Source organism: Buceros rhinoceros, unplaced genomic scaffold, assembly GCF_000710305.1.
Source record: "Buceros rhinoceros silvestris isolate BGI_N320 unplaced genomic scaffold, ASM71030v1 scaffold13902, whole genome shotgun sequence".
In the NCBI taxonomy this organism is placed as follows: domain Eukaryota; kingdom Metazoa; phylum Chordata; class Aves; order Bucerotiformes; family Bucerotidae; genus Buceros; species Buceros rhinoceros.
Genome location: NW_010399557.1, coordinates 7,389 through 21,901, shown reverse-complemented (window position 1 = coordinate 21,901; position 14,513 = coordinate 7,389). Strand labels below are relative to the sequence as shown.

Below are 14,513 nucleotides of genomic sequence, written 5' to 3'. Positions count from 1 at the left end.
TGCTGAAGTTACCACGAGTACAGAGAACTGCAGCTCTGTAATCAAGAGAAAAGGTGACAAACCCCACGCAGCAGCAGATCACAATTGTGAGAAGACTACAACAGAAGCAAGCGGTCCACGACACGGAATCACTACAGAATGTCTGTATTTACCAGAACTTTCTCTACAGAGGTTTGCCATGTACATGGCACTCCCAGTACTGACTCCAGACCTGCAGCTACCTCCACTGGAACCTGTTAAGCCCTTTCATTATCTGTGACCAAACGCCTAAGCCAGCGCTCTTTTGAGGTGTGCAAACCTCCAACGTCCCAAACCAAAACTGAAGGACCTGGGGGGCTAACATCTTGCCTGCAGGTAGGACACCATGCCTGGGGCAGCTTTTTAGCACTGCCACAGCAATTCAGTCACTGTTGTGCCAGTTTCCCATTCAAGATGCTGTGAAACCCTTTTTGCTCTCTTCAGGTAATGTGATAGTAAATTAACTGTGGAAACCTCATGTTCCCAGGCTAGCCCTGCTTTCAGAGACCCCTTTGTGCTGTCTAGAGACAGAACAGACAGGAGGATACTTGGGGGAGCCCCAGGAGATCGCCTACAGCCTCCCATGCAAGGTCAGCAATAATCAAGACCTTCCTGCCAGATGTCTGAGCAGCCTTTAAAAAGCACATTTAAAAGCTCTTTGATAACATTCCCTACAATCACGTAACCAGAGTTTTCTTACCCCAGAAGCAGGATCCTTTTCCTAACACCTAACCTAAACTGACTCAGCCTCAAACAAGGTCCACGTCTTCTCCCCAGTGGCAGTGAGGAGGGGGGATCGCCATTCCTTTTCCAAGTACATGTGGGAAGCTAAGATCCCATCTACCCACTTGCCTTTTGAAGGTCAACACCTGCATTTTTGTCCAGTGGTCCTCATCAAAAATCACTGCAATTTGTCGCAAAGAACCTGTTTTCTAAAAGCTCATGATCATCCAGATCTCAGGCTCAGATTTCCACATCCAAGTTTGGAGGCTTTTCTGTGCGCTGTGTACACTACCACGAGCCACTGTGTATGTAAGGGCTGGTGTATGAAATGTGGTGCCCACAGGTCAGAGGAATGGTTCTTTGAAAACATGGCATCTGAGTGCAAGCATACGGAGTGAAACAACTGATACAGCACTTTCTGTGTATAGAAGAACAAGGAAAAGAGAAGAATAAGACCTTTTCTATGGAATAATATGTCAAAACCTTGCCCAGATGTTTACAAGCTTCGTACACAAGCAGGATCTGTGTTTGGACATCCCTTAGCTCAGACAGAAAGCTGACAAGCTAGCTGGAAACTGCTGCCGACACTGTGTATAATCAACCGATTTAAAAAAAAAGTATCTTTAGAGTACTCAAAAATCATTCTCTTTTCCCCTCAAGAAGTTTATCTTAAACAATATGCTACATGTGTTCCTCAGCACACCAAAAAAGGTCAGGAAAATATCTCACTGCAGCTTTGGTATTTCCTGACAGCGTAGGAGAACTAATTAGCTGCAGGAGACGACTGCAGAAGGAGCTGATCCTGACCTCTTTACAACTGATCGAAGCACAGAGCGGTCGGAGGCATTAGTCTGCACTAGTTACAAAAAGCTAACAGTAAATCTCAGAAGCCGAAGTGCCGAATCAGTCACGGCTCCCTTCAGCAGTCCCTCTGAGCAGCTGCTGCTCAGCCAGGGTCAGGTCCGTAGGCGAGGGATCCTACCCCACAGCTCTCAAAGCCAAGGTGACTTCGACAGCCAATTTCAAGATCACAAGGCTTGAAGGGACACAGCTCGAGGAATGAGCCCTCGGCGCACCACATAAGACAAGGGGCAAGAAGAGGGCACCTAGTGAAAAGTGCTTTCAGCAATTTTTGAAAGTAAATGAAAGAGTAAAAATTGGTTTCTGCGTTTGGAAATCATCCTAACTAAAATGTTTTGGACATGATTCACACAGCGGTTTTGCTTTATAGGCATGGAATGAGAGGGTGCTTTTTTTTCCTAGAGAAACGCCTCTCACCCCGAGTTACCCAGAACAGCAGGCTGGTGGCAGAAATGACAAACACCTCTGAGGCAACTGCAGGAATCACCAATGTATTAAGCCAAACGAACGCACAGTGCTGTAAAATCAAATGCAGCCTCTGTGGCCGCAGCTCTCATCCTTCTCCATCAAGAAAGGCTGTGCAGAGGTTAGAGACTGACGACATACAGCACAGCTGTAGCATCTCACCAGCCAGGATCAGCCGTGCAACAGACGGTGATGCCACATGATTTACAGAAAAATGGAAAAGCTGATGGATGTGAACAGGCTACTGAAAGCAGGGTCTTCCTTCTGCTAAACGTGGCTTTGCAGTGTAAAAGGTAGTTGCAGAGATGTCCGTAAAAAAGACCATTCTGTGGTGACACGGTGTTTCTTGTGGATGAAATCCACTCAGTTCAGCGGCAAATGGATACTGGAACGTCACGGGATGAGGTCTTTGCACGATTCATCTGTTTCCTCAACAAGAACAAAATCCAGCTCGTGCTCCCAGAAAACCATGGGCTCCACACTGGGGAAGGAACATCCATGGCTGCAATCTCTTTTTTTAATGAATGAGATGAACTCCTTATCTCTGAGTTCAGTGTGCGACTGAGATTCATACAAGACCCTTTTGGAGATGAACATCTAGAAATCTGAAGAGCAGGATTCTTTCCCCCTATTTAATGTACCATTTTTGGTCTGTTTTAGTAAAATGATATGCTTGGGTACACAGTAGTCTGTTACTTATGTGTCAGAAGAAGTAGGATGAGCAGTGTGTAGGCAGATAACAAAACACAGAAGGTAGTAATTCCAAGCTGTAATTCCAAAACTCCTACAACAATTCTTGTTCTACTTTTTAATAAGTATTAAATATAATTTTATTTAAAGAGGGAAGGCAAAAGATTACAACTCAGAATCTAGCTGTGGGCCACTTTACATAGAGAGTAGCAACTCATATGAGTTGTCCCAATCGATTCAGTGGCAGAAGACCCACAAATCTCAGCTCTCCCAGTTACCGGGTTCACCAAGTATTTTAGCTCCTTTCAATTCCTGGAATGATTTTTTTTTTCTCTTGATAGATTAAAAAAGATCAGTGTGTGATGTTGGTATTGTTTAACAACCACAGCTGGAGGGCTGCTTTTTAGAGATGAATTAAAACTGAGCAATATGAAGACCAGAATCCTGCAAGATCTGTGGCTTTCAAATTGCGGAGCATGTTGGAAGGCATAGTCCAAAATGAGTGATAGGCAGCAACTCAAAAAACCTGAGGAAGAGGAGGAGCTCCCCCCGCCCGCCCCAACCCTAGAGCATTATTTTTCAGTAGTACTATTTTATTCATTAATCATTTTGAGCATGACCAAAAGAAGAGCACTTTACAGGACTCCTCCCTCATGTCTTTAACAGGTATGACAATATGCTGCTCTTTAGGATAAGACGTTATTAAACTAATGGTGAAATGTGAACTGAATGTGATTATCCGTATCTGAAAGGCTTCTAGAACATCACTGGAACTCCTGCTGCAACACAGGGTTCAAGGAGGCAGAGTGTTCACGAGGATTTGTTCTGTTTTTTACAGCTAGAGAGTTGGTGTTTTATGGTTCCTGCGGCAGACGTTACTATCTGTTCACATTGCTGCTGCTGTCTGTTTTAGCTGTTACCTGCAGGGGGGCCCTAGCCTTAGAGCCGGAGTGGTGGGTTGTGTACAAACTCCTCTTGAAGAGGAGGGGCCCTACTCTCAGCTTTGATGTCTTCCTTTGCCCTCTTCTGTCTGTCCCTAAACCCAGAGCTGTTCAGAGGAAACACGTCTATTATTTACTCTGCGTACATGGCAGAGTACGACAGTAACTATGAACTACTGCTTGTCCTGCCCTTCTCCCCATGTCGTATGGAAATGGCCAGAAAAGTTGTTACCTAATCTTCTTGCAAGTCCAAAGTCAATGAGTTTGATACTCGTGCCGGTCTTGTTGACACACATAATATTTTCTGGCTTCAAATCCAAGTGGACAATCCCCTGTTTATGGATGTACTGAACGCCTTCTGAGATCTGCTTCATGTATTTAATGCACTCTCTCTCTGTCAGTTCAAAGTCTTCATCAATGATTCGTTCAAAGAGTTCTCCTCCAGAAACCCTAAGGAAGACAGAAGAAAAAGAGGATTTGTGTAGCACGTTCATTTGGGGAGTCATCAAACCATTGTGGGCACAGAAATACAGACCGCTCAGTAGGGCACGGTCCCTTCAGGACACCACCGGTGTTCCCTAACAGCACCTCCCAGAGACACACACGTCACTCCTGCGCGAGGTGTAAATCCATGGATTTTTCCCATTGTGAACCTCTTTCCCAGGGAAGCCCTGTGAAACCCTGCTGTTACCCCAGGCAGCAGGGATGCAGCTGCATTTACATCCTGCCCTTAGGATTGGGTCCCCTGCAGCTGGCAGTACAGCGTGTGTGCCGTGTGACTGTCATCCCATGCACGTGTTTGAAATACCTCTCCAGACCCGGAACTTGTGTTTCTCAGGGCTTCCTTCCCTCCTGTGCTCCATCTGTACACAGGGGCAGGTGAACTAATCCAGAAATAAAGAAATGAAAATCTACAGGGTGGGTCCCAAGAGAAAAGAGGACAAAACCTCCAGGAGGTGAGCAAAAATTTCGGAAGGAGAGAGGGAGAGTAACAAAGAAAGGCTGAAGAAGAAAGAATCCGCGTGATATGGTTGATTGGAATGCAAGGCTCAAAGGGTACATTACTGACCCGAGGGAGCGCAGAGGGAATTTCCTCCTTAGTTATGGCAGGAGGAGAATAGAACCCACAACACCCTCAGTGCTGGTATTTTTAGCTGAGCCGTCACCACGCTCCTTGTAGGTCAATTCCATTTTTATGCTTGTTTAAGATGTCAAATAATTGGTTTAATAATTGTGAAATAATTTCCAGGGAGACTCTCCTGCACGGAACTGTTTGTGGAACTGAAGTGGGACATTTGTAACCCAGATTTAATAAAGCAAGATTTAAGTTGTGTTTTGGCTCTGTTGGGGTTTTTTGGGGGTTTTTTGTTTCTTTTTTGTTGTTGTTGTTAGGATTTTTTTTTTAATTCAGCTTGCTTATCTGCTTATGTCCAAAGATGGGAAATACTTTTCTTGTGTGCAGTGGGTGAACGACCCCTAGAGAAAGGGGCAAATAGTGAAGAGCAGCTTTGCTTTTCAAAATCTGTTCTGTGTTGCCTAGGGCTGTCGAACGAACTAGCTCTGATACGATGCGGATCCAGCGGTTTGGTACTTCAGCACGACACTAACCAGTACCTGGCTGTTCATGACAACATCTGCACACAGAGCGTTTGTATCTGGGGCACCCCAAACGGTAACCATCCTCATTCCAAGAAGGACCCGTTGTTTTCTGACTACTTGAGATGACTTAGTTGTACTATAAAAGAGCCATGCTTTTCAGATCCCAAAGTGAAAATTTTTCAGAAACAGGACCACTGTCTCAAGCACCACTTTTTTAGCATATTTGGAAATTAACTGCTGTTAACATCTCTTGCTCACTGTTTTATCCCGGGACCGCTCAACACTCTGGTATCACGTACCCAGAAGGAGAACTTGGCTTTCTTTACAGTCACAGCTAGTTCAGAATCTAAATCTTTTATTCTTTTCTGGATTCTCCTCTTTTCAGACTTCTCTAGATGAGGTTACAGAGGAAAATATTCCTCTCTCTAGAGTCACAGACTACACCTTTAACAAATACGTTATTACAGGGTTTTGGCCACGGAGGAACAGTGAGAAGAATCTACCTTGGAGCTGCCCAGGCAAATACTCAACGGCATTATAATAAAACGCCCCTCAATACCTTCAGAAAATGAGAAAACCTTAGTGACTTGTGCCCACTGAAATGACACCAAAGGAAGGAAGTTTTACTTCCATTGTTGTAATTTGTAGTACAATACTCTTTTTCTAATAACCCGGCTATCTGAAGTGTGTGAAAACTGCTGGCGCTGAGCCCCAGTGCTGAATGCCATTCACAACACATCACTATCTTTCAGGTGCTCTTTTTCCACTGAGATGCTCACTGTGGAACCACTGTATCGCTATAACTGAAGAGGAGATGCCCGAGATGTGCCCCCTCCCCCTGGCAGAGGGCAGGGTTTCCAGTGAAAAGCACATCCAGTGATTTGAGTCATCAGAGCGTTTGATTCTAAATGAATGATAAAAAATTCTGAATTTGGTATAAAGAAGAAATCACACTCTGTAAATAGCTGCATGACAAATATTAAAAGGAGAAAGGGTGATGTTCAAAAAGTTTAAAGAAAGATACGGTAACACAATTAAAATGAAAAATCTAGCACGAATAGCAGGAAGAAACATCTAAAGGTGCTCCTCATCAATAGCTCCAATTGGAGCGGAGGGGGAGACGCTAAACTCCAGTCGCTGCTAAAACCTGTTTAAAAGGAGACTGATGGCAGATGACCTTGATGTATGTGAAGTCCATGTGTTTACACGATGATGGGCATGAGGAGAACAGCTTAGATACTAGGGGTTTTTAAGATACTTTCCACAACTACTTTGACATGCAGAGAAATACCTCAGCTTAACAGCTACACCAGAACTGACCCCTGGGGCTCTCTAACAGCGCAGGCACAGTTGCCACCCCGAGACTGTGTCAGCTGAGTAATGGGACAGTATATAGAGGCTACCAGGTCCTCAGACATGAAGGAGTTCCACAGGTCCAGAGCTGCTCCAGAGCAGGGACACACCGTTACTGCCTGCCTGCAGCCTTAGGAACCCCCCTCCTGCTGAGGAAATTTCACAAGCCAGAAAAGGCGGCCTCCCCAGACTGAAATCACATCCTAGTTAGACTGGTTAACACAGCTACTTCAAACTGGATGGCACTTCTCTCGGTTTTCGCTGGCAGTGTAAAGCCAATCACTATGCAACGTTCTTTATATGTTTCTTTGTTTTCCATTTGGCCTGCCAGCTCCCCGTGCCAAGCTAGGCAGGGCTCCCTTCCCCTGCCATCACCAGCTTGCTCAACAGCTGAATCTAAAAATAAAAGCACCTTCTTGCACCAGAGATCCCAGGTTGTGTAACGGCGATGCAGGCTCTGAAATGCTCTAGTGCAACAGTGGCTTGCACATCATCGAGGCCAGTGCCTGGCCAGCACGCCAGCCACAGCGCCTCTGTTCTTCTAACAACTGCTATCCTACTCAGCGCTTCCAGCCAGCACCAGACCTGCTTCTCCTCCTTGCAGCAGGCAGCACGTGAAGTAGGGGTGGCAGAACAGGGACCGGTGTAACTTTTAAGGGAAAAACGTCAGCACAGTTCAGGATTTCATTTTCATTCCGGCTGCTACAGCCACAGGTATGGGAGTCACACTCAGCAGGAGTGGTGTGGAAGGTGGAAATGCTGGTCGTGCTGGTCGTTACTGAGGTCTAACCATCACTTCCCATCCCATGCTGTGCAGATTCTTTTCTTATGGTGAGTTCTGGTGAATGAACTCCTGAACCTCCTTTTTTCTGGAAGTAAGTATCTGCTATCTTTAAACACTACGATAACTGAGTCACAGCACTGCTTTTGTAGGGGGGTTCTGCTACCTCCCACGGTGCTGTGGCATAAGTGGCTCAAGGCGAACAGTTTCCAGGAGGCAAGTACTGCCATCTTACCCAGCAAGAACAAGACAGCCACAGAGGCTGCCTTCAAATTCAGCTTTCCCTGATTTTATAGCTTTGGAGGAAGAGTGCAAGGACTTCAAAGTGAAGGAGAAACTCCCTCCTATAACTGCTATACCTGAACTGGACCATCATGGAGAACCTGTGTAGTGAGAGCAGGGGCAGAAGAACACACGGTTAACTAGGTGTGGGAGGGGAACAGTCCGTGTAACCCATCTGTCTGCAAATGCCAATCCACATTCACCTGTGGAGGTTTTTTAGCCAGCGGTGCCTTATGAACACAGGCTTTGCAACCACAGTATCCATGTAGTGGCAGGAAAAAGACATCAGCCTCATCCTCGAAGGGCTCTGAAAAAACTGGATATAGGACTTGATGAAAAATGAAGGGTTCCAAATACCTCTTGGGTCATATAAATTTGTTTGGGTAAATTTTTCATAGAGGTTCAACTGTTTGGGTGGAACATAGCTGAGATGTTTGCCTTCTCAGGTATATCTTTCTCTCCTGCTAGCTGTCGTGCACCAATGTTCGCTTCTCCCCAGGAGACAACTGGACCGTGTTTAAGTGAAATCTGACACAAGCTCCTTCAACACATGGTCAGAACTGCCTGAAGGAAAAAATAGTTTTTCTCCTCCTCAAACATGGTTTTGGTTTGAAATGCAAACCCAAATAGCAGCTTCCTTTTTTCCTCTCCCCTCCCTAGCTGCTGATAAGAGCGCGAGGTGCAGAAAATCACCACATATACTTGATTAAAGACCAAACTAGACAAGAAGACGGTAAGACATTCTCATTGATTTCTAAGAGCTACAACAGATTCACATACACGGTTTAACCAGGCTCGATAAGTAACTGGAAAAGGCTGCAAGATGGGAAAACCATCTGGGCCCTGCAGATCCTGAGGCTTTTGGCAGTCCCGTGTCTGCGTAAGCTGCTACTTTTTAATGCACAATTATTTTCACCATTATCAGTGCTGTTAGTGCAAACTGCTTTGTACTTACATTTCCAAGACCATAACGATGTTGGCTTTTTCCTCAAAGGCATCTACACACTGGACAAGTTTTGGATGATGTAGGCAGTTCATGATGCTGATCTCATCTCTTATGTTTTCTTTTTCCTTAGCAGAATATGCCTTGAAAAATTTTCCTGCCCAAACTTTTCCAGTCTTCTTTTCAACAAGCCTAAAGACTTGTCCGAATTTCCCCCTGAAAACATATAACTATTTCCATAAAACGTTTTTGCAATGTATAAGCCACCGTGAATAGCAACATTTTACTACATATTCCAGCACAACCACTCCATTCTGAAATAACAATGCCTTCGCATCAGGTCCTGTTCTGCTCTGATTTTGTGCAGAGTCATCTGCAGGAGCTTTTCCCTGAACACCACATTTAGATATTCCTCTATTCCACTCCGCAGGTTTTGTACAAGAGGGTGCAGGCAAATGGACTCCTACCAGGCTTTAGTGCTTGTGACTCAAGTTTTTCTGCATGCAGTTTTCTCCAGGTCCTGCACCTCCAAAGGGGCAGCAGACAGGAAACATCTCAGGTACGGGTACACTTCCCAAGAGCTGCTGATGGCAGCGCAGAGGATGCCCTGGCCTCCAGCACCACCGGCAGCAGAAACCACCCAAAGATTATCTTGGCACGCCATTCCCATAACCACGCGTCTGGGCATGGAGAGAGGCCGCCAGGCTAATCACCGGCCCTTGCTGAGCCATACTACTAATGCTCCTGGGATTATGACCGCTGTCAGCAGCCCGTCTAGCCCGTGGGCAGGGTAATCTCGTTACCACTAATGGGCATCATGGAAATGCAAGGACACAGCAAGTACCATTTTTTTCAGCTAGCTTTGAGAACACTGAACAAGTAGTGAATCCTCTAGCTTTATTCATCTGGGGGCTCCACTTTCCCTGCCAGAAATGCACGTAGTACCTATTTAAAATTATCAGTTAACAGGATAAAGGATCTTTATGGAGTGGAGTCTGATATAGGTTAAAAGCCACGTTTACAGCCACAGAGGAGCCCAGCTGGAATGCTGAAAGGGCAAGAAACCATTAAAGAATGAACGCACGTGATCTTCATTATCGACTGGTAGCCCTGAAAACCCCGTGTCTTGGAGAGCACAGCACAGTACTTACGATCCCAGCCTCTCTTCAATGTTATAGACATCTGAAACCTTTTGTTCAGTGTTGATAGTAACCGTCCGGTAGTCGACCTCTGTTTCTTTCCCTTCTACAAAGAAGTATTAAGGACCGTGATTAAAACCTCCAGAAAACATGAATTAAAACCACAGGTTTATGTTTGTCCTGATTAAAATATGAACTCCTTACCGTCATCAGACAGCTCCGCTTCATCCTCCTTAAGTTCTGGGATGGAAACAAAGAGACATTAATCACTTACTATATGGGTATGGTACTTACACAGGACAGTCAAAATACTCACAGTCACATGGGCGAGTGGGAGACCCTGCGGCTACCCAGTAAAACCAGTCAGGGGTGTCTGCATTAACTGCCTAATTCACATCTCTTCACCACTTCTACGCGACTGCTGACTGCACAATCACCATCTGCTCACCAGTTCGTAATAAATCAAGTTCACGTATTTTGCACTACTTGTCTGTGACACCTGCCTACTAGAAACATCAGCATACTGCATCGGTTCACAGCCATCCAATAAACAGCTTCAGGAACGCCTTAGTGGAAAAGAACATACATTTAAAACACTAACATCAACAACATCTTCTGGTTGAAGGACAAATCCTTTTCTGTTTCTTCTCTGGTTTTTCTGGATGGCAAACCCGAAAGTACAGCAAGTTTGTACATGGAAAGATTTCCTGCAAAGCATCCAGACAAATTTTTCAGACTCGAGGCAGCTAGGATGCATGAACTGTCAGTAGCACTGGTTTGTGTGTTGTTCCTCATACTGCCTGCGGGTATGAGGGGGAAGGGGCTGCAGCGGGAATGCTGTTACACGTTACTGACGCTGCTTGGGCTTGCTCCTAAGACCTGTGGCTGTGACCACAGGTGATTTGACAAACTGCGAGGGCAGTTGCGCAGTGACCTGTACAATTCACCCATTAGCTGCTGCAGTGGCTCTTTTCCATTGTGGAGCGCAAGCCGAACCGAGGGGTTTATCCCCACCATGCCAACAGGTTTACATTACAAAACGTGCACACGGTACTCTGGATGCTGTTAGGTGCTGTGGAGTGCACAGTGAGATGCAGCGGATGAGGAGAAAACAAGTGGAAAAAAGGGTGCAGGGTGAGCAGGTGGCCGCTCTGATGTCTGAGCATCACCTTTTCACATCCAGCACATGACGCTGCACCTGCATTCTGGCGGCAAAGGCAATCAAGTCGGTACAACCTGTTACTAAAGCCCTTCTCTCTTTTTTCTGGGTTTGCAATCCTCATACGCCCCAGAACAGACGAGCTGGTTTGCAGTGGTTTACCAGAAGAGCAGGGAGGGGAGAGAGCCCTCCTCGCTCAGGGGTAGCTGTCCTCAGATCCTCCTCGGCTAGAAACCACGCTTGCAGAGCACACATCACATTTTCCTCCCCTTTTAAGGGCTGCATAAGGGAGCTGATCCCAGCTGTGCTGCCAGAAGTTCATGTCTGCCAAATACTGATTAGGCAAAGAAGTCAGTTCCTGGTTCTGCAGTGGCACTACAGTGAAGCCATGAACTAGAAATGTTCTCGTCCACCCGTGAAAGCCTAAATTAAAGTGGTGGGACACATCTGAGCTTGCTAAGCCCTGAGTAGCTGTGCTAAAACCTTTCTCAGAAGTGAGTCAATGGTACCAAGTCTTCCTCAAACATGGCAATGCCTACTTTAATCTGCTGTGACTTCCAGCCTGGGCTTAGTGGCTGTTCCCTTTAAACACACGGTGAAAAGTTAGCCATGCCTTTCTTCACTAATACTGAGATCACTCGCGGGCACTAGCCACCTCGGTACAAACATCTGTAACCAGTCCCCCTGGCAGCAGCGGAAAACCCCTGGTTACTCCACTAAGCGTTTAGCTGTACACAGGTAGTGTTAGTACACAGACAGCGGCTCCAGGCCCCGAGAGGTGCATTTCCCACTGCCTGTGATTACGGCACCAGCTACCCTCACACACCCGAAAAACTGCGCTTTACAGGACTTGCCCTTTCTCCGTGCTAGCTGCAGCACCGAGAATGAAATCTGGAAGCCATGGCATTAGAGCACCGAGGCAACCCACCCTCGTGCAAACAGAATACATTTTCTTTTCACTCACAGCACTTTTCTTTCTGTTGGTTTTTGTGTTTGTCGCTATCATTCAGACACCTTCTAGCCTTTTCGTATTAAATCTACGTCAGAAAACTCTCAGCCTTAAGAAGAAAAACAGCTTGTTTGCTTTGGTCCAGTACAAGTAGTGCTTGCTCTAGGAAAAACAAATGTAGGGAAGAGTCAGGTCGCCAACCCTAGAAGGTGTTCGTCCTGCAACTAAAGAAAGTGGGCATTCAAACACAGAGAATTTTATTATCACGAGCTAAAACTGCCTGGCTTCCTTTCGGTTTTGTTGCTATTCTTAATGTTACTTCCCCCCAGCCCCACCTTTGAAGAGATTTAGATCTTGATTTAGATTTTTGAAGTAATTCCCCATAATGCATTCGGTTTAGCACTTGAAGACAAGTACAGTTTGCTTTTGTTGGGAGATGTCTGTTGGGAGGCTGACGCGGTAGCGTGATGGTGCCCTGCTTTGCGATCACGTTGTCTTGCTGTGGCAGTTACAGATAGCATCGCAAGGATCATGTGAGACACTCAGAACTGCAAAGCCTCTCGTACTTAAGCGAGGAGGGAGAGATACAACACACAGTCCGCTCCTCAAAGACAGGAAGAATGTCAAACTGCATTATTCCTGGTCTAGGCTTTTCACGTGATACAACTACCAAAGTGATCCTCGCTCAGCAGGTAGAGGTGGGTGTGCACAAAAATATGAATTCATACCTGTTTTTGAAAAGTAAGGCTGATTTTTGAGAGTGTTTAAAATTTTGCTATCAGTTTCTGAATAATTTCTAAAATGTTCTGGCTCTTCCCATTAGTCATTTGAGAAGATGCTAAGCAAAAATAGATACAAAGCAAAAGATACTGAAAAATATGTTTGCAAGTAGCTACATCTGCAATAGTACACCCTAAAAATATTTTTAGCGCCCATAACACTGCAAAACCAACACAGTAGGGCAGCTCTGAATGCACAGGACTCGTGTCCGAGGGGCAGCAGGACTGATGCGCTCTGCCATGCTGAGATTTAAATCACAGGGAGGCTAATTCAGTTCCTGGTGCCCATTCAGATCTTGGCTGGCAGCAAGCACGTTTTCTTTCTCCAAAAGCACATTGGGGATAGTGTTTATGGCTTGTTTTTCCATGTGTGTCTCGTAAAAACTGTAATGAATCCATCAGTATGGTTCAGGTAGGTCATCAAACCTCACTTTCCAACTGGGCACGGAGTGAACTCCAGAAGTCTGTCAGCCAGCACTCACACAGCAAACTGCAAGTCAAATTTTTGGTTCCTGCCACAGCGCAGCATTTGGGGGTCCCTGAAGCCAAGTTCTCACGCGGGATTCATGCAAAACTTAGATGCCCAGACACCCACGTGAAGGCTGCAAAGGGCCTTCAGCTCACTTACAACAGCACGAGCATTCGCCGCAGAGAGGCACATGTGAAGGGGTGCGTACAGCTGCCTGACCTCTCTGGAGAGTTGCTAAGGTATAGTTTAATTGAATTTAGATTGGGGTTTTTTTCTCTTAAAAACTCACCTTCTTGTTTCTCTCCAACTTTGACCAGCTCTGACTCCTGGCTGGGCTCGCTGATGCCATACACGTTGGCAGCGCGCACACGGAATTTGTACTCCCGGTCAGCCTGCAGGTCCTGCACATTGAAAGAGGTGCTGCGGCAGGTAGTGAGGTCTGTCCATTTGTTATCCACCGAGTTCCAGATCTCCACAGTGTAGGACTGCACTGCGCTTCCGCCGTCGTAAGAGGAGCCGTACCACGAGAGGGTGAGGGAGGAACTCCGTATGTCTGACGCGCAAGGTGTTCCAGCGGGTGGGTCTGGTTTATCTGCAAAAACAGGCACACAGCACGGTAGGTGAAATGGTGAGGATGAAGGGAGGGCTTCCACCAGGGTAGTGCTGCTCCTAGCTAACTGCCGTTCTCTTTCCACGCCATTGCTCTGCTTCAGAGCTTTGTACTGCAGGGAGGAGGAGAACTGCAGCACCCATAGACACACCTAAATCCGCTAGCCTCGGTGCCAGTCCCACACGGGCCTCAGCGTGGGCTGTTCAGTTCGCTGGGCATCTCGCCAAGTGCCCTTCACAGCTATCATTACAGAAACTACAGTGACTAAAACCAATCGTAGCTGTGCCTGCAAGTCCTGAAATCAGAGCTCCCTCAGCAGTGCAAACCACGCCTTGGGGAAGCTCCTTAGAGGTTCACCTCTGTAACGGTCATCATGGCTGTGACGCTCCTTCTGCAGCTCCCTTCATCTGCTGCAGTGCTTCAGAGCCACTACTAACCTTTCACGGGGTCAGAATGCGCCAACCACACCTGGGTAGCAGAGATCCTAAAACCAGTTTGCTGGCACGGCAGCACAGAGCTTGAGGGGTGACAGCTTTGTCTGCAAACAATTTAGTGAACAACTTTTGCCTGTGTGGAGGTTTTGGAAGCCTCGAACACTCCTTGGTAAAAAGAAATTCAGCTTGGACTACATAATTTAAATATTGAGATTTTTGTAATCTCATGAGCATTTTGAAAATTGCTGAGGACGAAGAATGTAGAGACTTCTGGCTGTTTTGCCTCACTTAGAGGCTTGGTCTTGCAGTACTTATTTG

At 46.2% G+C, this 14,513-nt stretch overlaps 1 protein-coding gene across 1 annotated transcript in view; it reads right to left on the bottom strand.

Moving 5' to 3' along the window:
• MYLK (myosin light chain kinase) overlaps nt 1-13,743 on the bottom strand; it is a 28,745-nt gene extending 15,002 nt beyond the window's left edge. Inside the window, exons 1-6 of the mRNA XM_010131531.1 lie at nt 13,441-13,743; nt 11,969-11,971; nt 10,000-10,035; nt 9,808-9,901; nt 8,669-8,872; nt 3,931-4,148 (exon numbers count right to left, since the gene is read on the bottom strand). Coding sequence (XP_010129833.1) covers nt 3,931-4,148; nt 8,669-8,751 — 301 coding nt within the window. The 5' untranslated portion in view covers nt 8,752-8,872; nt 9,808-9,901; nt 10,000-10,035; nt 11,969-11,971; nt 13,441-13,743. The remainder of the gene's footprint in view (nt 1-3,930; nt 4,149-8,668; nt 8,873-9,807; nt 9,902-9,999; nt 10,036-11,968; nt 11,972-13,440) is intronic.
• Between the last annotated feature and the right edge of the window lie 770 nt (nt 13,744-14,513).